Genomic DNA, 24,805 nt, shown 5'->3' with positions numbered 1-24,805 from the left:
TATTGAATCTACAATGCAGTTTTTCTAAAGTTCTTCTCAGAGATGAAATAATGAAAAAGTCATTCATAGTCAACCTCAAGATTTTTATTAATATTCAATGATCAATTCTTAAGAGCCAAAAATGTTTCTGTAATCCTGTTATTAAATCTCATCAAAACACAACAGATGATTTTATAGCAATCACACTAACTCCTTGAGACCACTACTTTATTTTGGTTTTTAATGATCCATCTAAGGCAACCACCTTTTATTTATTTCTTTTTAATTACTAGAAAAGCTTGAAAAGGAACATTAAGCCAATGAAGAAATTTGCTTTAGGAGTGCTTTCTCTTATAGGAAATACAGCTTTCCTATGGCATAAATACAAAAGCTAAATGCTATCAATAAAATTATGTGTATGTATACACATAAATACATGGACATAAATATACATAGTATACACAAAAGGACACAAGTTCCTATCATGGCAGAACATATCTCAGCATCAGAGACCCAAGCTAGATTTGGGAATTAAGAGTGTCAGGTTTTTTGTTTTTGTTTTTTTGAGTAGATTTAAATTCCCTAAACACAGGGCCGCCTGGGTGGCTCAGTCAGTTAAGCAACAGATTCTTGATTTCAGCTCAGGTCATGATCTCATGGTTATGGAAGTGAGCCTCATGTCAGGCTCCATGCTTAGCCTGGAGCATGCATGTATGCCCTCTCTCGCTCTCAAAAATAAACAAACATTTTTAAAAAAATCTTCATATATACAATATGGTCTTATTAACTGTAGTTGCCATGCTACATTACTAATAACCCTAGGACTTGTTTTATAACTGGAAGTTTGTACCTTCTGACCACCTTTAACCATTTCACCTAACCATCCATATCCCAACCCTCGCCTCTGGCAACTAACAATGCCTGGTTCTCTATATCTAGGCATTCATTTTATTTTTTGGTTTTCTTTTAAGATTACATATATAGGTGTGATCGTAATGGTTGGTATTTGTCTTTCTCTGTATGATGAATTTCACTTAGCATAATACCCTCAAGGTCCATCTATGTTGTCTCAAATGGCAAGATTTCTTTCTTTTTAATGGCTGGGAAATATTCCTCTGTGTGTGTGTGTGTGTGTGTGTGTGTGTGTGTGTGTGTGTGTGTGTACACACACATCACATTTTCTTTATTCATTCATCCATCAGTGGACACTCAGGCTGCTTCCACATCTTAGCTATTGTAAATAATGCTGCAATAAACACAGGGGTGCATATATCTTTTTACAAGTTAGTATTTTCATTTCCTCCAGAGAAATACCCAGAAGTGGAATTGCTGGATCATATGGCAGTTTTATTTTTAATTTTTTGAAGAACCTCTATCCTGTTTTCCTAGTGGTCCCACTTACCTTTCATAATAGCAAATATCACTTGATGATCACTTCTGTTAATCAGGAGGCTATGAATCAGAAATGTAGCTAAAAATGTGTAATTACAGAGAAATAATACCTGGAAAATTTACAGATTTGGAAATATACTCTAAATACTAAATGCATACCCAAGATTTTAATTTCTCATAAAAATTAATACAATTCCATTTTCATGGGCTTATTCAACACATTTTGCTATTAATCACATATGGCCCATCAACCACAGGTTCATGGTAATGAACTGAGGCTCCTAAAAGTGGAAAGGCAAGTACCTAGTGTTCCATGAGTATATCAGTATTTTCTGGCTCCAAAATGTCTGTTTAACTAGGACCTTACGGCCTCTCCATGATCAGCACCCACCTACAGTGGAAATCCTGAGGCCCAGTCAGTTTCAGTGATCAGCCCAACATCTGTGGGACTCCTTACAGAAAGATCACAGGCAGTCAATAACATGTCTAATGTATTTTATTTCCAGTACAGAATAAAACAATTTAAGCACAATCTTTTAAATAAAATGTAGCTTTCTATGAGGACTGTGTTAGTTCTGATGTAATTCTGAACGTCAAGTTAAAATGTCTCTTGGGGGTAAAGAACAAAGGCTTACTTTGCAAGAAAAAGAAATGCAGTAAGATCAATTTCTTCCAGATACATAAAGAGGGAAACTAAAAGGAAATTAAATACTATGATTAGGCTTACTCTCCTTGAGGACAGAGGATAGATTTTCAATAGATATACTAATTTTAAAGCAATTTTAAAAATCCTTTTTCCTTAAAATTGATATTAAAAAAGTTTATCATCCTAATAACATAGGGGAAAAATGGTTCTTATCTATAATTCTCACTACTTGGTAGACTATTCAAAGTATATCAGAGATAAAACATAAACATCACATACTTATTTTATTACTTTAAAATGTGTATCTTGTCATTAGAGCATGTTAAAATGGTTTTCATAATCTCATCTTAAAAAAGAAACCTTTAAGTGAAAATCCACGCACTGATCTTTCCCCTTTAAAAAGGGAATAGAGAAGATTATTCAACATTCTCATAAAAAAAATAAAATGTTTCCTTACCTGTCATAACAGTTGATATCATCCAGCCAACAACCTTGCTTCACTATTTCAATGGAACCAGAAATATTCTTCCAGGTAGCAAAACAATGTCGCCTTTTATCTTTGTCACCATAACAGGGTTCAACACCAGTTCGATTGGTTCTATCTCTTTCCCAATTAGCGTTATAGAAAATACACTCCTGAGTTTCTGATCTACCAAGTATAGCACCTATAAGATAATAAAACAACAACTTAATATAACTGTATTAGCTCTTAAAATAAGAAACTCACAGTACACCAACTTCAAATGTTCCTAAAATGTCAGTAACTTACTGTCTTCCTAGTGTTGTAACACTAAGTTTAGGTTTCCAAGTCAATCTCTGTACTTGAAGTATAATAAACATAATAATACAAAGTGACCACATTTATCACATTTCTCTGGAAAAGGCCAGTCTCACTTTTAAGAATGTCCTTGATAAAAAGCAGTAAAATTGTTAATCTAAGTGTATCTTGACCCTAGGTAGACTTCTTTTCAATATTCTGTGTGACAAAATGGGCACTAGGCCAAAGTACCTGTGCTGCTTACTGAAGTACAATGGTTGCCTCGAGAAAAAGCCTTTGCATGACTGAGTTGGGAACTACACCAACTATGGTTATTCAGACGTCGATATCTGACAGACCTGTTCTCAAAAATGAACCAAGTAAGCCTATTACTTCAAGAAAAACAACTGACAGTATGCATTGCCAATTATAAAATCTGAATTTTCAAGCAAGGGAAGAAATTTGGAAAATCTGTATTGCCACCATCAGCCTGACACTTTCCCAACACTTGATTCTCTGAAAAAAATCAGTGGTGATAACAAATTTAACTTTTAAATATTAAATAATGAAATGTGCCAGTAATTAGTAGGTGTATATAATTCAAGAAACCAATATTTTCTAAATGAGTTACGTGTGATGTTATAAAAGTATTCACGGGTTTAAAAAATTCATTCAATGTTCAAGACAGTCCCATAGATTTTAATGTTACAGAGGATTAATGTTTCAAATTCTGCACTGTAAAACTAACTTTTAAAAAACTATCTCTTGTCTTATATGGAAAAACAAGGTAAATGGAATACCCAAAATAATTCTAAAAAGATTTACAAAGGAAAATTCATACCACCTGTTTTTAAAATTCATTATAAAGCTTCAGCAATCAAGACAGTGTGGTCTTAGTGAAAAGACAGACACATGCTTCAATGGGATAGAACAGAGAATCCAGAAATAGGCCCACACATAATGTTCAACTGACACACAGCAAAGGTGCCAACACATTTCAATAGAGAAAACACGGTATTTTAAACAACTGATGCTGGAACAACTGGACATCTTATGAAAAAACAAAAACTTCAATTCACATCTCACACTGTTTACAAAAATGATCTCTAAACATATCAAAGACATAAAATAAAACCTAAAAATATAAAACCTGTAGAAAAAAACATGAAAAATCTTTGTGACCCTAAATTATGAAAGATTTCTTAGAACACAAAAGACATGAACACGAAAGAACTGATAAGTTGCACTTCATTACAACTAAAACTTTTCTTCAAAAGTTAAAGAAAACAAAATTCACAGACTAGGAGAAAATACTTGCAAATTATATATCTAAATAAAAGGGTTGATATTCAGAATTCAGAATACAGAAAAACTTCTAACAACTCAATAATAATTTTTAAACCACCAAATTCCTTAAAAAAAAATGGGCAAAAGATTCAAAAACATGCTTTGCTGAACAGATATGAAGGGAAAAGATTCTCAATATCATTAATTATTAGAGAAATACAAACTGAAACTAATTCTAATATTGATTAGAATGGCTAAAACAAAACCATCTCAACGTTGGTAAATATGTAGAGCAACTAGGACTTTCACATATTGGTGGTAGGAATGAAAAATGGTCTACCCACTTTGGAAAGCCAGTTTGACAGCTTCTTATAGTTAAACATACACCTACCATGCTACCCAGCAATAGCATGCCTAGCTATTTATCTAAGAAATGAAAAGATACGTTCATGTAAAAATCTGTACACGAATGCTTAGTGGCTTTATTTACAACCCCCCCAAAACTGGAAACAACTCAATATCCAGTACTGGTAAATGGATAAACAAACATCCATACAACAAAAAGAAATGAACTAGTGATAGCTGTAACTACATGAATGAATCGCAAATACATTACGCTATATTTTATGTGATTCCATTTATACAATGTTCTGGAAAAGGCACAAATATGGAGACAAAAATCTGATCAGACGCTGCCAGAAGCTGGGAATGATGGGAGAGGACTGATTATACAAGGGCATGAGGAAACTTTTCAGAGTGACTGAAATATTCTACATAACGACTATGGTGATGGTTACATGACTTGTGGGTTAATGAAAACTCACAGAATTATATACCAAAAACAAAACAAAACAAAAAACCCACACACATTTTATTCTTTGTAAATTAAACTTCAGTAAACCTAACTTAAAAAAAAAAAAGCAAAATCACTACCACTTGCTGAGTTTTGGTATAGTATCAAAGAGAAACATCCACAATTATCTAAAAAAGCTATTAAAATACTCATTTTTCTAACTATGTATCTATGTATGGCCAGATTGCCTTCATATCAAAAGAACATATATATCACAGCAGAGTGTATGAAGAGGTACAAGAATTCAGTTGTCTTCTACTAAAACAATCATTAAAGAGATTTGCAAAAATTTTACTATTTTTACAAAATATTTTCCATAAAGATGTTCTTTTGTGAACATACAATGGATTTATTATTGTTACTTTTAAATAAATATATTAAAATTTTGTCATTTTCTAACGTGACAAGGATGATAGATATAACCTGTATTTACAAAAAAAAACCTCTTTACAGGGGCACCTGGGTGGCTCAGGTCATAATCTCATGGTTCACAAGTTTGAGCCCCACGTTGGGCTCTGTGCTGACAGCTCAAAGCCTGGAACCTGCTTCAGATTCTGCCCCCCTTGCTCTCTGCCCCTCCCCCATTTGTATTCTCTCTCTCTCTCTCTCTCTCTCTCTCTCAAAAATAAATAAAACATTAAAAAATAGTAAAAAAAAAAAAAAAAAACAAAAAAAAAAAAAAAAAACACCTCTTTGGGACTCTACATTTTTTAAAGTCTTAAAGAAGTTCAGACCAAAGAGTGTAAGAACTGCTGCTGTTCTACAATGTCCTACGACACAGGTGTAATTATAAGCTGCTATAATCTGTGGCAGTATCAGTGCTATGGACTTCCTCTCAACTACATAAGAAATAATAGCATGAGCTCACAGACTATAAGGCTGGTAACTCTATGTTCTTTGTATTCTATGAAAACAAATGAAAAAAAGGAAAAAAGAAAAAGAAGGGTTATTTCTATTTACCTGTATAAAATAGCAGCTATTTCCTAAGTTATTCCTTTTCAGAAACTTGTTGAAAATACCAGCAAAATAAGTTTTGTCCTTTACTAAATAACCCAAAATCAATCATTCACTGTCACATTATTATCTCAAAACAAGGGAAGGAAAACTTTTTCTGTAAAGGGCCAAAGAGTAAATATTTTTGGCTCTGCAGACCACATAGTCTCTGTCACAACTACTCCATTCTGCCATTACAGCACAAAAGCATCCAAAGGACAGTAAATGAATGAGAACTTTATAGACACTAAAAGCAAAATTTCATATTTTTCCATGTCTTTTTTCAACCATCTAAAAATGTAAAAATCTGGGTGCCTGCATGACTCAGTCAGTTGAGCGACTCTTGATCAGACCTGATCAGGTCGTAACCTCACAGTTCATGAGTTCGAGTCCCACAATGGTCTCTGCAGTAGTGCACTGACAGTACGGAGCCTGATCCGGATTCTCTCTCTCCTTCTCTGACCTCCTCCCTTGCTCATGCGTGCTCTCTATCGCTCTCTCTCAAAATAAATAAACAAAAAAAGAAAATAAATTTTAAAAACTATTTTTAAGAGCATTATTTTTAATTTCCAAAGAAGACACCATTGAAGCACAAGAACACCACTTAAAACTGACAAAAATAAAACAAAATATTGCCTAGAGCAGAAATGTCAAATAGGTTTCATCTTTGGTGTCAATTCCAATCAATTAATAGTAGCTGAGTGGAGTAGTATATTGAGAAAGATTTTTAAGTAAAAGGGTCTTGAAATTAGCATGGAAGGAGGGGGAGCAAAATTAGTCTTTTATTTGCCATCTCTGGTCTAAAGAAAAGATAAACAGGGGCAGCTGGGTGGCTCAGTCGGTTGAGCATCCAATTTCAGCTCAGATAATGATCTCACGGTTCGTGAGTTTGAGTCCCATGTCAGGATCTGTGGTGACAGCTCAGAGCCTGGAGCCTGCTTCATTCTGTGTCTCCCTCTCTCTCTGTCCCTCCCCCGCTCACAATCTGTCTCTATCTCACACACAAATAAATAAAAAAAATTAAAAAAAAAATAAAGAAAAGATAAATGACCATTTCTTCAATTAAAAAAAGAAAACTCTACCACTTAATTTTTAAAGGCAAACAAGATTTCTAGATGGTTTTTTGATTTAGACTACCATTTGTTATTTTCCAGAGACAGAAAGAAGACTGCTTATATGGAAAATTGTGACAATTTCATCACCCACCCACTAGCTCAAGCTGATCCTGTAATCAGTCTCTATCCCATCATATCTCTAGCTGAATACTAAATATAGTAACATGATAATTATACAAATAAAATCACATCACATATATTTTTATGTTCATAAGCTCACATTGTGACTTTAAAGGTGTAGTTATAAAAAAACATGGCAGGGGCGCCTGGGTGGCTCAGTCGGTTGAGCATCCGACTTCGGCTCAGGACATGATCTCACAGTCTGTGGGTTCGAGCCCCACACTGGACTCTGTGCTGACAGCTCAGAGTCTGGAGCCTGTTTCAGATTCTGTGTCTCCCTCTCTCTCTGCCCCTCCCCCACTTGCACTCCGCCTCTATCTCAAAAATAAACATTAAAAAAAAAAAAAGATGGCAAAAGTTGCTTATATGTACTAATTTTTAACTTCAACAATTAGCAACTTCTAATTTAAAATTTTCCAAAACTTAAAATTTCTACCTATAAATTTATTCTATCAAAGTAATTCCAAATAGTTCATACTATTTTCAAAAGAAATAGACACAAATATGTATGTGTGCATCATTTAGTATGGTGGTTCTTAACTAATTAATTATGTATAACAGAATCCCCTACACTTTCTCAAATTCATGCTTCAGTGCCATTTGTAGCCCTGGGAACAAGTAACTGAAAAGCATACAACAGGAGGGGTATTTACACAGAGAAAGTGAATGAGTGTGTACGTGTGTGTGTGTGTGTGTGTGCGCGCGCGTGCACGTGTGTGTATCTTTTCTTTTTCTTTTTGACAAAGACCCACTGATAATCTGATGTTCCTCCCTAGTTAAGCACCACTGGCTTAAAAGACTGTGACATGAATTTGGGATTTTGTTCACAAACTGTGACCTTGAGTTAAATTACCAAAACTTTTACTACCTTGCTGCCACAGCTGATTGATTTCCATAAAAATTTCATAATTATTATGGTTAATTCCATAGTTTCATAAATCACATTCAGCCTAGCTATAATAAATCAGTAAGTCTAATCACAGAACCTAGTACCAGAATTTAGATAATACTTCTATTTCCAAAGTACTACTTATGCATTAATGACCAGTAGTACTGACTTCCATTTTTCCTACCATTAAAAAAAAAAAAAAAAAAAAAAAAACACTGGATCTGAATCTTGGTGGAACATTTGACCAAAAACTAGCCCTGGAAAAGTCATATTTGAATCTAAAATACTCGTCATATGAGGAAAAAGCAAATTTTTCACCTAGAATAACTATATAATCTCTTCCAGAAACAGAAAAGGAGGGACTACTTCACCAACTTATTTTATGAGGCCCAGTATTACCCTGATAAAACAAAATAAACAAAGACAGCACAAAAAAAGAGAAATACAGACCAGTATCTTTCACTAACTTAGATGTTAGAGTCCTCAGCAAAACTTTAGCAAATTCCAAAAATGTATTTAAAAAAAAATAATAACACATACCAAGTACGATTTATGTAAGGTTGGTTCAATATTCAAAAATCAGTCAATGCAATCTTCCAGATCAAAAGGCTAAAGCACAAAAATCATACAATCTATCAGTACACCAGGAATAGAGGGGAACTTCCTCAAAGTCACAAGGAGCACCTACAAAAACACCAATAGCTAATAACATCATATTTAATGGCAAAAGACTGAATGTTTCCCCTCTAAGATCAGAAACAAGGTAATGATGTCTACTCCCACTACTCGTAACACTGTACTGAAAATTCTAGCTATTTTAATAAGACAAGAAAAAGGAATTAAAGGCATACCAACTGGAAAAATATATATAACTTTCTATATGCAGATGACATGACTGTCTTGGTAGAGAATCCCAAGGAATCTTCAAACAAAAAAATGTTAGGACTAATAAGTGAGTTCAGTAAGGTCATAGTATACAAGATCAATACACAAAAATTAACTGCATTTCTATATACTAACAATGAACTGAATAGAACTAAAATTAAAAATACAATATCAGTTATAACTGTTCCTTAGATAATAAAATACTTACAATATAATCTGACAAAATGTGTAAAATCTGTATGAAGAAAATTATAAAATATTGATGAAAGAAATAAAAAGAAGATTTGAACACTTGGAGAGACATACCATAATAAAGATGTCCATTCTCCCTAAACTGATGTATTGGATTTGATAAGTAATTCAATTCATATCAAAATCTCATCAAATTTTTTTGTTGACATAAATGAGCTTATTCTATACATTTTTGAAAAAGAAGAATAAAGTGGGAGAAATCATGCTTACTGATGTTAAAGATTACCATAAAGCTGCAATAAGCATGACCATGTGGTAATGGAGGAGGGACAGGTACAAAGATTAATGAAACAGAAAACCCAGAAAGAGATCTACACAAATATGCCGGATTAATTTTGGACAAATAAGCAAAAGCAATTCTGTAGATGAGAGATAGCTTTTTCAATAAACAGCACTGGAGCAGGGCACCTGGGTGGCTCAGCTGGTTAAGCGGCCAACTCTTTTTTTCGGCTCAGGTAAAGATCATGATCTCATGGTTCCTGAGTTTGAGCCCTGCATCAGGCTCTGTGCCTACAGTGGGGAGCATGCCTGGGACTCTCTCTCTCTCTTCCCCTCTCTCTGTCCCTACTCTGCTTGCTGGTTCACTCTCTCTCTCTCTCAAAATAAACAAACTTAAAAAAAAATTTTTTTTAAATAGCACTGGAGCAATGGGTCATAGTTCAAGCAAATATTTCTTAAATGCCCTCCCCTTTGTTATCTATCATTTTAATAGTTCCTGAAAGCCCAGCTCTTGCAAAAAGACTCCCAGGCTAAATCTCACATGAGACAATTTTCATGTTTTCTCAAGGCAGATGTAACAAAATCCTATAAGTCTTTTAATCAGGACTCCTCCTTCCCCCAAAATTCACACCACTTGCAATCCAACATAAAATGTATTATTTTACATTTATTTATTGTTTTTAATCAATTGTCTCTTTATAATTCTTTTCCACACCCAAATGCCAATGAGTCTAAAACTATCCATCTTACTTGCCCTAAAAACACAAACAGTATTTAATGAATGATAAAATGTAAAAAAAAAGCAGTGTAACAACTGAATTAAAAAAACCCTACCAAATACAACTTGAATGAATATCATACAACCCTCAGTTTGAAGGATTCCCCAATTTCCACCAGTAGGAGATTTTTAAAATTCTGACCAACTTGAAATATACAAACTTTTGTATATTTATATGAAACAGTTCAACATATACTTATTTTAATTAATTTAGTTTTACAGATGTTTTAAAATCATAAAGCACAAAAATTTTACAAAAAAAATTGGTTCTAACTTCACATGCATCTCTTGACAAGGGTCCTCTCAATACTTTGTGAGTCATCAAAAAGCATAAAAATATGAATCATCTTCACTTTAACTTGCTTGAGAAGGATATGTGTTAAAGTCATATAGAATATTGTCACTGGAAATGTTTTTCCAAGCCAATAATATCCATTCACATAATACTAAGATTTTTTCCAGTGTTCTACAGGTATACTTTGTGATCTTCATAAAGTAACTACTTACAATATTATTTTTAAAAATGAGTTTTTAAAGTTTCTTCACAGTCTTTGTAAACAGTTTACAACAAATGATAGTAAACTACCCAAAACCACCACCCCATCAAGAATAACTTATTTTTTTTTTTTATTCTTTATCCCCTTCTACGTCTTTCCTTAGGAAACTGACATAAACACTTAATATAGCACTAACTGGCATCATTTCGAACTTGTCTGCCTTCTCCAAAGGAAATAAAATTGAGAGAGCCTCAAAATATGGAAAACTTTGTATTTGTATTCAACTTTGTATTTGCATTTGTATTTGTATTCAACTTTGTATTTGAATTCAAATACAAAATTACTTTTTCTGAGGAATAATCTTTTAGAGAAAATTATGCTTTATAGTGAGCATTTACTGCATATTGACCATATGCTTGCACTGTAAATTAACACACCAAGATAAGGGCTCCAGATAAATGCCAGAGAAATTAGAGATGATAACATAGGACCTCCATTAGACTTTGAGCTTCTAGAACAAGCCCTGTCACCACTTCTGTATCACCAGTGCCAGGCACAGTACAGCAACTTCATAAATGTACACAAAATCAATTGATTCACACAGAAAAGAAAAAAAGAAAAGCTTTATGGAGGAAGTGGGACTAAAGCAAACTACTAAGGAGAGGCAAAACTATGGTAAACAGAGACAGAGAAGATAAACATGAGTATGTGAATAGTCAGAGCGTTTGACAAAACTGCTGTCAATAGACATGAGCATTCCATATTGTTTAGTATCTGGTATAATCAAGGCAGGTTTGCAAGACATCAGAAGTTAAGAGAAAGAATTGAAGTGATATTTTAAGATTAATCTGAATACAATAAGCAAACAGTGTTGTAATGGAAAGAAACCCAGTAAGTCATACTAACTACCCAATAAAAACCAAGGGTCTACAATATCACTTGTTGACTAGACAGCCCCAAGTATCAAAAGGACTGGCAAATTAGAATACAGATATCAAATTTTTGCTTTGCACAGTCCCTTACTTGGTCCCTCTGAGTGTAAGAAAGTAAGAGATAAAAGCGATTTGATTTATAAAAGTGACTTGGGTTTAGATGGTTGGCCGTTTCCAAATGTTTATGTTTCATCATCTGACCAAAAAAAAAAAAAAAAAAAAAAATCTTCCATACTATCTACCCTTTGTTTCTCTTAGTTGCTAACTCTCTTCCTGATATTTATTCTTACTGTCATAAAAGATCCATATTTTCAGGATAAGTAAGATATCTTCAAAGATGAGGAACAACAGAAAAGTGTTTTTGCCTACAGCCACAAAATGTGTGGGATATCTATAAATGCCCAGGACGCAAGATTAAAATAGTTCTACCCAGTTCTCTGGCACTCATTCGAAATATGCATTACATCAAAACAAATACAAGTAGATACAAGTATTAGCTAGACTGTAAAATAGATTTCTGATATTAGATGTTCATCTTATGAGGGCAGGGGAGATGACGGTGACTGCAGCCAGAGGCCAGTACTCCATCGGAATTAATGGGCTATTTTAGAAATTGTACAAAAGCCAAAACTGGGCATAAATTTAGAATAGTAAGAGATAAAAGGTAAATTCTCAAAATCGGAACTGAGCTCCTAAAATAGTTTAAGGAAACACACACACACACACACACACACACACATACACACACACACATATATAGTTCCTACTAAAAACAATCTACGAGTCTCAATTACACCACAAAGACACTACGTACATGAAGGTTTTTTAGTACCTTATTTACTTTGGAAGATGCAACCTTTTTAGTAAATCATCAAACTCTTGTCTGATGTAAAAAGACTATAAAAATGGATCATTTCAGCTCCTATGAAAGTAAATGTGAAATATCACCCTTGAGGAGCCAGTAGAATCAAAAGTGAGAATCTGAGGAGTGGCTCACTCAGTTAAGCATCCAATTCTCGATTTTGGTGCAGGTCATGATCTCAACATTCATTCAGTTCATGAGACCAAGCCCTTCATCAGGCTCCACGTGGACAGTGCAGAGCCTGCTTGGGATTCTCTCCCTCCCACTGCCCCTCCACAGAGGGCTCATGCGTGCACGCGCTCTCTCTCATAAATAACTTTAAAAAAAAGAGAAACTGAAAAAAATAAAATAAAAAAAAATAAAAAAAGAGAAACTGGAAAAAAAAAACACCTCAGTGCAAAAGTGTTCATCAAAGTGATATCAGGCACTTTAAAATCCGCAATTGAAGAAAATTACCAATACTTAATAGAGTAGCTTTAACTAGCCATACAATTCTATTAAAGGAAAAGAATGCAGACTAAAAACAAACTGACATTAAATAACAATGGGTATAGAATCACTTAACTAGCCTTATTTTAAAAATCACCAAGAGCTTTTTTCATATTTATAACCAAGACTCCTAGTATTAGAAAAGAAAAAAACCTAAAATTCTTGTTATTACTTTTGCATGTTATGTAATTTCTGTCCTATTTCAAATCTCAATTTAATAATATTTTCTATGCAACTGTAAGTACATTACAGGTCTTCTGGTATCCTTTCTTTTCTATATTAGTACGCATCATAGAAGACAAGTCACCTTCCCTATTTGGCTGCCCTGGGCTGTTTTTAAGCATTACCAAGAAAAGAAAATCCACAATGTCCCAAAAGCCTTCTGATAAACATACCAGAAATATGAAGAAGGAGAAATAAATTTTCAAATAAAATTTCTACATGCTAATAAAAACATTTTAGGCCCTATCTTTCTTTTTTTTTTTTTAACCAAGTACTTCCATACTACCAAACAGTCACTTCCAAAGGAAAACACAAACACTTTCTGGCATTCTTCCCAGAAATTTTTTTTTTTTTTTTGCTTTACCTATTATACCCTGTACTTAGTACTATCAGTCTGACAAAACATTGCAAGATTCCATCCATCTAGCTCAAGTAATATAAACTAGAAACACAACTAATATGGAATAAACTAAAAATCTAAACGTTGTATGGTGTAACACTAGACACAGTATGTGCACGTGTGTGTGATAAAGGAGAGTAAAAGTACTTAAAAACTGAAGTGTCTGGGTGGTTCAGTCAGTCAAGCATCTGACTCTTGGTTTTGGCTCAGGTCATGATCTCTCGGTTTTGGTTTCGTGAGTTCAAGCCCCATGTCAGGCCCAGTGCTGCCAGTGAGGAGCCTGCTCAGGATTCTCTGTCCCCCTTTCTCTCTGCCCCTCCCCCACTTGTGTTCTCTGTCTCTCTAAATAAATAAACTTTTAAATAAATAAATAAATAGTACTTGTAAGTCAACATTTAACCACTGGTTATTTAAGGACTCCTAATGTTAATTCCATATTAATTCCTGACAAATCACTAAGATAACCACCTAAAGTATATTTGAACACTGTTAACTCATAAGTGACTAATTTTTCCCACATAGATAGTTCCAAAATAAACATATATCTCTACTTTGTAAGGACGAAGATTTTCTTTAATATTATTTTTTTAAATTTAATTCCAGTATAGTTAACACAGAGCTAAATTAGTTTCAGGTGTACCATTTGTGATTAAAAATTCCATACATCAACCAGTGCTCATCACAAGCGCCCTCCTTAATCCCATCACCTGTTTCACCCATCTACCACACACCTCCCCTCTAGTAACTATCAGTTTGTTCTCTATAGTTAATAAAGACCAAGATTTGAAGAAAAACATAAATTTCTCAATTTCTCAAACCTCTTTCTTAAAAAGCACCTACATAAATAAAGTTTTAGATCCCCAAAGAGATCATCAAATTTGTAATGGTAGAATTTCCTTTTTGAAAGAGGCAAACAGCCCTCTTTAAAGTCCTTACAATTTCTAATTTTTTTATTCACTTAATTATATAAAAAGATGCATTTCTTAATCAGCAAAGCTTTTAGAGGACCTCATTTCTTAAACTCTTCTCTAAATACAGAAGATAGTTGGGGCGCCTGGGTGGCTCAGTTGGTTGAGTGTCTGACTTCTGCTCAGGTCATGATCTATCGTTTTGTGGGTTCAAGCCCCAGTTCGGACTCTGTTTTGACAGCTCAGAGCCTGGAGCTTGCTTCGGATTCTGTGTCTCCCTCTCTCTTTCTGCCCCTCCCCCACTCATGCTCTGTCTCTGTCTCAGAAATAAACATTTAAAAAAATTTTCTTTAAATAAATACATACATACGTACATACATACATACATACATACAGAAGATAGTTTACAAAGGCATTGTTCAATAAGAAACTACCTAACCTACAGTTGATTACTAAATTGAAAAATAACAAAAGCCATCCGTTATAATGTCTTCTCCCAAAAGAAAATTACTTCAAGTTGGTATATTTGGTTGGTGGCCCAGAACAAAGCATTGATTTTATCATCAACTATCAAAGAACTTCACTCTCCTGAATACATAAAGTATATATAGAATAACAGGAACCAAGAAAAGAACAAATTACAAATGCCTTACTTCTGATTCAAATGACGAGCACTTGGGACCATATTTAAGATTACTTTTCTAGGACAGTCCAAGAAATCCTGGCAAGCTTCCAAACCTCAATCTCCCTGTTTTTAATAGGGGTAAAAAGTCAGGAAGGAGTAATGGTTGTAAGAAAAGACCTGCTGTCTTCTAATTTTAGCGAATATAAGTAGGTTTCTGATAACATTATGAGGGAGAGATTTCCACCAAAAAACAACAGGAAAAGAGGCCCAATGTTTTCTCCTTCACAAATGAGAAAATTCTACCCCTCTACAACCCCTTCTGTCCCTGGCAAGACACTTTTTAAAGTCTATTTTGGTGACATGCTACATGAAATCTTAGAGGACATTAAGTATTTCACAGAGGTAGAGCATCTTCTATGTCCAACAAATATAGTGTTGGCCATACTATGTGCCAGGCACTTTGACACTTGGGTACTAAGCAGAAGTAGTGAAAAAGAAAGTATTTTCAAAATTTGAGAAATCTTTAACCTCACCTGGGAAAAAGAGAAAAAAAGGAGAGACTGAATTTTCAAAACAACATACTAAAGTAGAAAGAAAAAAACACACAAACCTTTAGATACTTCTGAATTTCAATTAAGGCTTACTCTAATTTCTCCAGTAAGGTAAGTGGGAAGGCAGGATAGATTAACAATCAGAAAATCACAAAGGCTAGGGAATTTCCAGTATGCTTTTTTTTTTTTAATTTGTTTTTAATGTTTATTTTTGAGAGAGAGAGAGAGAGAGAGAGACAGAGTGTAAGCAGGGGAAGGGCAGAGAGAGAACGAGAGACAGAATCTGGAGCAGGCTCCACGTTCTGAGCTGTGAGCACAGAGCCCTATGCAGGGCTCGAACTCATGAACTGCGAGGATACATGACCTGAGCTGAAGTTGGATGCTTAACCGACTGAGCCACCCAGGTGCCCCTCAAGTATGCTTCTTTATCAATGTATTTTATTTAAAGGAAAAAATCATGTTAGTGCCTCTAAAAATATAGACTTTTTCTTGGAACTAAATTTACAAGAAAAAAGGTGAATAAAGTAATATAAAAATCAAGTGAGAAATCCTGACTTGCACACAAAAGTGTTCACTACTAATCACTGCTTGATATTACAAAGCAGCCACATTAACTCCTTATTGTAGGCAGTAAGGACCCTTTAAAAAGTAAATAAACCCTCTATAAAGGTATTCATACTAACTATAAAAAAACCATGCATTCATATTAGTAGCTCTAATGAATAAAACAATAAAATAATGTCACCCAGCTTGTCAAGAGTATTTACAGATAACTAAAATTTTAAAAGAACAAAACCAAGTCAGGGATTTAAGTCATAAGCAGCAGAATTCAGAGAAAATCTAAGCTAGCTTTTGAAGGAAGTGTCAGTAGATTAAGAAAGTTATTAGTTCAAGTCAGCCATCTCTTCCTCGACTAGAACAATGGCTTCCATAACTGATTTCCCAGCTTCCACTTCCATCTCATTCTATCAGCTCTTCATCCAGAAGTCAGATCCTTTAGTAAAGCAAACAAAATCCAGTCACTGTCCCAACTTAAAGCCATTCAATGCTTTCCCACTGCCCAGGCATTTAAAATAAAACATGAACAAATCCTAGGCAATCCACAATCTGGCTCCTCTTTAGCCTCAATTCACACCAGACAAAGAACAAACTCCTTCAGGTTGATACATTCTACTACTCCTTCCCTATTTCAGACCCCTTTTAAATGGCTGACATAATGGAGTGGAGTAAAACATTAAGAAAACGCTTCAAAAAGTTGAGAAAGTTACCAGATCATGGCAAAATATCAACTCTAATTTGGAAATAGTTCTCAAACTACTGAGAACACAGTTTGATTACATTTAGTAAGTTCTTTAAATATGTATATTTAGCAGCACCTGGGTGGCTCAGTCAGTTAAGCATACAACTCAGCTCAGGTCATGATCTCGCGGTTCACAAGTTCAAGCCCCCCACATCGGGCTCTGTGCTAACAGCTCAGAACGTGGAGCCTGCTTCAGATGTTGTCTCCCTCTCTCTCTGCCCCTTCCCTGCTTGTTCGTTTTTTCTCTCTCTCTCAAAAATAAACAAAATATTAAAATTTTTTTAAGAAATACATAAAATATGTATATTTACCATCAAATTTTCCATTCCCAAGAAACCAAGCTCTTAAAAATTAAAATAGTTATTTTTCTATGATATGTCTATAGCCATTATCCATTCCTCCAAAAAAGAAGGCCTCACTTGGTATTTAATTCATAAGAGACAAAGGTAAGCCCTTAAATCTAAAAACCTTTCTCTAAAAATCCCAAGTCACAATAATACAAAACATGTATCCTTCATCCTAAACCCAGAGAAACCTAAGCAAAAATTTCAGATGAACATTCCAAATCAAATGAATATCTGACTCTGGTTTCGTTAATGGCCTCTTGCTTATTAATAAAAATGTATTTGTTTATTTATACAAGTCACATTTGCCCACTTTGAAGATAAAAGTCCATCCAACATCTTTCAATAATGATCAAAGTTGCTTCAAAATACTGGCTTGTTCGGGCGCTATGAAAGTAGAAGTAGAAGGAATAATAAAATCAGATTAACAAACACATTTTTATTTAATATTTCAAAATATACTTCATCTAAATCTTTCACATTTACAATTTTAAAATATTTCTTCCAAATCTAGCTTTAATCTTTACCTTCTAAACTGAGGGAAAAATGTTTTTCTTCAACACTAAAACAGTCTTCCTTTAATACTGCCCAAAATATAACAATTTTGTTCTATGCTAATTACCACAAAAGAATTATTTTAATAGCACCCCAATAGAGTTTTCTCTCCACAACTTAATGGAATAAAATATATATACTACTGCATCCATTTTTAGTGTAAGTATTCCTATTCTCTGTATAACCAGTCAGTAGTTAAGAAGTAGGGTTTTCAAAGAATAAAAAAAGGAACATGATAAATATAACACTAACAGTTTCAATCAAGGATCAAAGTTATAGTAGAAAATAGTCTACAATGAGCCTTCCTCAGAAAGCTTTCACATACATATCTGTAAAGCCTATTACATTTAGTACACAAATTTTATCACTCTAATATAATGTTCACTTGAAATGTCATGTTTACTAAAAACAAGTCATTTACTTCAACAGTAATTAATAATTGATCAGTTTTACCACGTGAATGATTATTTTCTAATATGCCAACACCTACATCTCATTAATGAAATCAAGAAAACCACTATTCGCTTAAGCTAATAGTTAAAAGAACTTTTTGTATTCAGGAATATGACAGACAACCTTAAAAAAAGTAAAACTGGAAAATAGTAAATAAACTATTTACTTTTCAATACAATCATAGAAGAGAGTTAACACCATGATACACCTTTGCCTAATATACTAGTAAGTTAAACATCTTGAAAGAATTGTTATTCCACTTTGAATGGCATTCTACCATTTCTTAACAACCTCCCTCCTAGAAATGTTTATGACAGACAACCGTGGAAAAGTAAAACTGAAAAATAGTAAATAAGCTATTTACTTTTAAATCCAATACTGGAAGAGCGTTAATATCTTCATGTACCCTTGCTTGTGTTCTAGTAAGTTAAATATCTTGAAAAGAGTTGTTAGCCCACCCTGAATGACAGTCTACCATTTCTTCAACATCCTCCCTCCCAGAAATGTTTACATCCATCGTTTTGTTAAAGAACAAAGACCTACAGAATCCTAACAATTATTGGGGCCGTTCCCAGTCCTCTATTTGTGAAACATTTAAACATAAGGCAAAATATTCTTACTAATGAGCCACTGAAAGATACCAAAATAAGGCTCAAAGATGTTCAAATATAGGGCACTTTACTCCCAAGTTAAAAGCTACTTTCCCACTGCCAGAAACTAAGGCCACAGATGGCCAGTGTTTAGGTTCAGATCTACCCTTGGAAGTCTGGGATCAAGATGTATAGCAGAAAGCAAAGGAATTCAGAGAAACAGAAACTTTAATAATGCTACTATTGTTACCCCTTTTCATACTCAGTGATGTATTTGTGCACTGAGGAGACTGAGAAGGGACAGGAGCAATGGGACAGAAGACAAGGATGGAGACAAAAAGCAGTTGGAAGGACACAGGAAACAACTGCATCCATCAGAGTTGTTCTTAGTGAAGCAGCTGGCTGGCTGCTGACTCAGGGGCCAACAATTCTAATCCCTGGCCTTCCACTAAGTCTGAAAACCAATTCCTGGTGGAATTCACACACCCTCTTCCCATTTAGCACATATACCCACCTGCCCCAATTTTCAGTGAAGACCAATTTTCCTTTTGAAAAACAAATTAAGAACAGGAACAACTGCAATGATAGTTTGAACCCAACAGGAACTTACATATCTATAGGTATTAAAAGTCTCTTAAGTTTAATGAGGAGAATGACAGTGACAGGCTGATGACAATTATGTCCCACATGCCACACAACCCAAGATCCGTCTTTAACATTAGCACTTTCAAATATAAATAAGCATTTATGGCATATTCCTAACACCTGAGGAGAGATTTGAGGTTAAATACCTAAGAAAAATAGCAGCCACACTGGTGTAAAGAAAGAAAATTTAACAAAACAAATTTTAGTTTTTTGATTGCTTTGGTACTTAGAAATTTTAATTTTTTATAAACTATTTCATTTATTTTTATAACTATTTTATTCAGTAAAAAAGGGAAACCAATAAGATAAGAGAGACAAAAAATTGAGACACATTACAAGAAAAACAGAAAAAAACAGTGAGCGAATAGACTGCTGAAATGAGAAACAGGAAAAAAAGGCCAAAATCTAAGGATTGTTCATGGGAGTGATGGTACATAATCCTTCCAAGAGGTGAACACTAGTGGTGTAGAAAACAAGCTGGGAGCACAGAACCAGGCATACAATAATGCTCAATAATTTTTCTTAATAGAAGTACCAGACACTGCCTGTCTATACTATTTTCTGCTTCCCTATTTATTTTGCCACAAAATCTTAACAGTTTTCACTAATGGACTGACTGTAACATTTTTGGATCTCTGAAACTAACTTAAAAAGGAAGGGTGAGAAGTACAGACTTCTTTGAGAGCCAACCATGTTCTATGATTTTCTTTTTTCTAAAAATCCTTTCTGGATACTAATGATTTCTGGTTTTTAACCTAAAGGTGATAGGTTTGTCCCCTAATTTGACATCTGTGTTAATACCTTATTTTGAGTCACTAGGGAAAATATATGTGCACAAGCGCCCACACACAGAGTTCTGATGTGCAACATTTTTATGTTTCTTTTCAAGCTGGAAGCATACTATTCCTAAGTCACGCCATGCAATTTATGTGCCTACAATTTATGCCTCTGGATGCAACCAGAAACTCAGAGCAATGTTTCTCAAAGTGTGGGCCCTGCACAAACTCCATCAAAATCACCAAAATGCTGATTTCTGGGCCCCATTCCAGACCCACTAAATCAAATTCTCTAATAATGTGTTGTCTGTTACGCTACATTTTTAGTAAGTATGGCTACATATTATGTGTAGGGATGAGATACAAAAATAAGAATTTTTGAAGATGAAATGCTGTATCCAACACAAAATAGATGTTCAGTAATAGTTTGCTCTCTCTGGAAATGGAGAAAATGGGGGATTATATTTTATTATCCCCAGAAAGTACCCTTGTGTTGGTGGTGGCTTTTTATTCTGGGCTGGGTTTTTTGTTTGTTGACGGTAAAAGAATATTGCAGGTAGACTTCAAATAATCCCCAAACAAGATTTCTATTTAAATAATAGTCACAGAAATAATTTTTAAAAATTATTCTTAATACTATTAGGAATTATTTCTAATATTAATATTCCTAACCGTAAACGCTTTAAACTTCTGTATTTAAAAATTAGAAAAGACCTGAGTCTTTCCTTCAAATTATATATTTACTTCGCTTGAATATCTACAGTGCTGCTTAGCCTCTATGCAACTAATAAAAGCAAAAAATTAATGAAATGAGGTAAATAAAAATTCATTGTTTTGTGCATAAGAAATCTGGTATCATATACTTAATAGGAACTGTTATCCACCAAGACTCACCTAATACAGAAATCATTATAGTTTACAGCTAAGCGTCACTGCCTATATATACAAATAAAAATACATGTGTTATATATTGTAGTATATGCACAGGTAATATGCATTATATATATTACAATCTATAGCAGTCTAACATTTAATTATCTTTTTACTTAAACTGACTTTTAAAAACAAAGATATCTTACTTAATCCTTACAACAATTCTATAGGGTAAAAGGAAGAGCTATCATTATTCCTACCAATTCCTACTCTAGGCTTCTAATACAATCAGAAGATTCATACTTGAACCAAACAGAACCATCCCTTCCAGTGTTTCTCAAACTGGATGTGGTGTGGGTCAGGTGAGTGCTAAATAAAACTTCCTTAGTTCTACCCTCAGAGACTGATTCAGAGGGTCTAAGGTGGAGCTCAAGAATCTGCATTTTTATCCAAGTACTCAAGGTGATTCTAATCCTGGGAGGACCTCAAACCACAGTTTGAGAATCACTAAACAATTCAATCCCAACTGAGACCGAGAGAGATGATGTGATTAGCTCATTACGTGGCAGCAGTGGGACTCAAACCCAGACTTCTGTTCTCATTTTCACTATGCACACCTTTCACAAAACAAGACTTAGAAAGTCTTTATTCACTTAATAGGAATTATGTGTAAAGAAATGTTCATCAATTGTTAATCAAGACTGCTTTAAGGGATATTAGCTTTGAAGATGTGGTATGAACACGTATTCCAAGAAAACACTATGGTAACTCTTCTCTTGCATCTAGATATTCCAAACTAAGAGAAGTAACAGGAAGATCAGACCAGTCAAGATGCATACTCATGCATACTCACTTAATCCATACTTATCAATGAAGTTGATACTATTTCTGCCCATTTTATGGATGAAGAAACTGACACACGCATAATTGTAACTGACCAAGGAATATAAAATTCAGCGGTCAGGCCAGGCCAGGACTAAAGTTAAAAGTACGAGCTCTGAACATCACTTCTATACTGTGACTAGTGTCCCCTATCACTAGGTGCTCTTAATTCACTGCCTAAGCAATAAATTATGATCTAATATTCTGCATAATCTTTCACCTGCTCTTAAGTCACCAAGAACTTTGTTCAGTTCTTATTTCATTAAAATCAATCATTTACCTTAGACCCTTCCTCTCTACTATCTTAGTGTAAATCATCCTCCCCTGCCTCACTGCTACCCACATTATTTCTCTGCAATCAGTTTTATCTACTGATCTCAATGGTTTCTCTTGAATGTCATTATGAGAAACTACTGGTCTTCAGTAGTGACATAGCCTACGCTAAAAAGTCCTTGGTTGGGAAAGATGTTTTCCTTAAAATAATTATTTTATCTGTATCATAGAATACTGTCCACTGTCAAGTCCTGCCATTTCCTATTTTCATCTTTTTTGAATCTCTGCTGTTCTCATCTTCCAGATGGTTTCCCCACCACCTACCAAAGCTCTGCTTCACACTAGTTCCTCAATCTCTCTTCTGAAATTACATACCATTTCATACAGAAATGCCTGCACTAGGTCTATCTTAAGAGATTCATGTTTGCTCATCTTATGCCTTCCCAATATCCTGGCATCACCACAATTTCACCAAACACTCCAGACCTCAGCTCTCTGATACAGTAGCCACTAGCCATATGTGGTTCCCGAGCACTAGAAATGTGGCTAATCTGAACTGAGATGTGACATAACTGTAAAACATATAGCAGATTTCAGAGTACCAAAAACTTATCAATAATTTTCATATTGATTACATGTTGCAATAATATCTTTAATATACCGAGTTAAAGTATATTATTAAAATTAATTTCATTTTGGGGTTTGGTTTTTGTACTTTTTTAATGTGGTTGCTTAAAAATCTAAAATTATACCTTGTGGTTCACATTATTGTGAACTTGTGTCTTACATTATTTCTTTCGCAGTTCTGCTTTCCTTAGCCTAATTGGCCCAGGGCCCTCATTATAACACATCATATGAGACCTTCTTGGAATATGCCCACTGTCTCTGTTGAACCATCTCCTCAAAGCTATATCAATTAGTTCATCCCACAAAAAATTTCAAAACATTTCACCACAAATTATATACATGTGCATTTCAAGAAACATCATCTAGAAATGAAGCTACCATGAATGTCCCAAAGTGGGAAGTACAACTTAGGTGTCAAGTAAACGAGCTGTTCAAAGGCATATAAACTACCATGCTTAGTCTAAAAACTGTCCCCTCCTATACTTTGAACTTTTCTTGTTGCTCTCTCTCCTGTGCACTTAAAAGCTACCCCAAGAAGGTAAGGCAATGGCTACCTCTAACAAAGGGAAAAAGAAAACCCTAGGAACTATAAGAAACACAAACATAACTTCTATCGCTAAGGTATCTGTATGTAAGATATCTGCATAACTTCTATCACTAAGATACCTATCACTAAGATATCTGTATATAAGATAATGTATGTAAGACTCTGAGAGTCAGAAGATCTGTTATTAAGAAAGAAAATCATTATAACTTTTAGAAAAGATGCATTTACCACCATATGCCACAAATCCTGCTTAACTAGATAACCTGGAGACAGTGGCAGGTGACTCAGACTCCTATCATGGTCATCTAGTAGCATTTCTGTCAAAGGAAGAAGTCACACCAATATTTTTCTAATTGTGGGAGTCAAGAAATGCATCAATGACAACTTCCCTGAATTTGCAGAAGTGACAGTGAGAAACCAAAAACATCAGATGAAACCACGCAGTCTGTTGATGTCAGACTGGAAAAGGAGGTTTCTGTTGAGAAACATTCTGTAAATATAAAGTACAACAAAATGTAAGCCATTAATCCTTTAAATCAATTACTCAACATGTTAAATATCCATGAAATCCAACTTTCCATTAAGACATAGTAAAGAAGCTTTTTGCATCAAGGCACATTTTACTTTTAATTGGGCTTTACAGAACACATTCTACGTGGAAAAAATAACACATGACTCCCTTTTGATAGATGCGAAATTAGTAGGTGAGACACATTTAAGAAGTCAGCTATCAATCATTAAAATTTTACTGTGGTAGAATAAATACATACTAAACCATGGGCTCCATGTTTTCAATGCTAATTCAGAGGAAATGGAAGGGAAAGTACATGATCATGTCTGCCACTCTAAAGGGTAAAAAAAAACTTGTATCAGAGAACAAGAATCACCAATAAGGCTCCCTTATACAGTAGATGCTAAACAAACTGTTTTTCTCCTACCTATGCCAACGACCAGCAAACAAACAAAATCAAGTCGACAAGAAATATAAACGGAAGTAACAAGAGAAAGAGCAGAATAATTAACAAGATGTGAACTTGAAGAAGAACAAGAAGAAGGCAATGTGAGCAGCAATTTAAGATGTCCCAAAAAGCAGGAGGCAAGTTTTTCTTTAAAATGAAATCTTAACAGATGGTTAAGTAGGGGACTTAGTCCTCAGAATATTTATAAGATGAGTTTTTCAGCATATATCTGCTCAATTCCACTGACACTAAAGGCTTAAGAGGAGCTATTCCATGCTTTTGCTTGTTAGGACTTACCTGAAGCAGATAGCACAGCTTTTTGCTTTTCTT

General features: G+C 34.4%; 1 protein-coding gene across 2 annotated transcripts in view; it reads right to left on the bottom strand.

Moving 5' to 3' along the window:
* Positions 1-24,805, bottom strand: part of ACVR2A (activin A receptor type 2A) — an 82,118-nt gene that overhangs the window by 30,089 nt on the left and 27,224 nt on the right. For both annotated transcript variants that reach the window (XM_045479736.1, XM_045479735.1), the window contains exon 2: positions 2,475-2,682. In XM_045479736.1, the coding sequence (XP_045335692.1) occupies positions 2,475-2,682 (208 nt within the window). The remainder of the gene's footprint in view (positions 1-2,474; positions 2,683-24,805) is intronic.

The sequence above is a fragment of the Leopardus geoffroyi genome, chromosome C1 (genome assembly GCF_018350155.1).
Source record: "Leopardus geoffroyi isolate Oge1 chromosome C1, O.geoffroyi_Oge1_pat1.0, whole genome shotgun sequence".
Taxonomy (NCBI): Eukaryota; Metazoa; Chordata; class Mammalia; order Carnivora; family Felidae; genus Leopardus; species Leopardus geoffroyi.
Note: the sequence above shows the minus strand (reverse complement) of the source record. Positions and strands in the feature narration are given on the sequence as shown.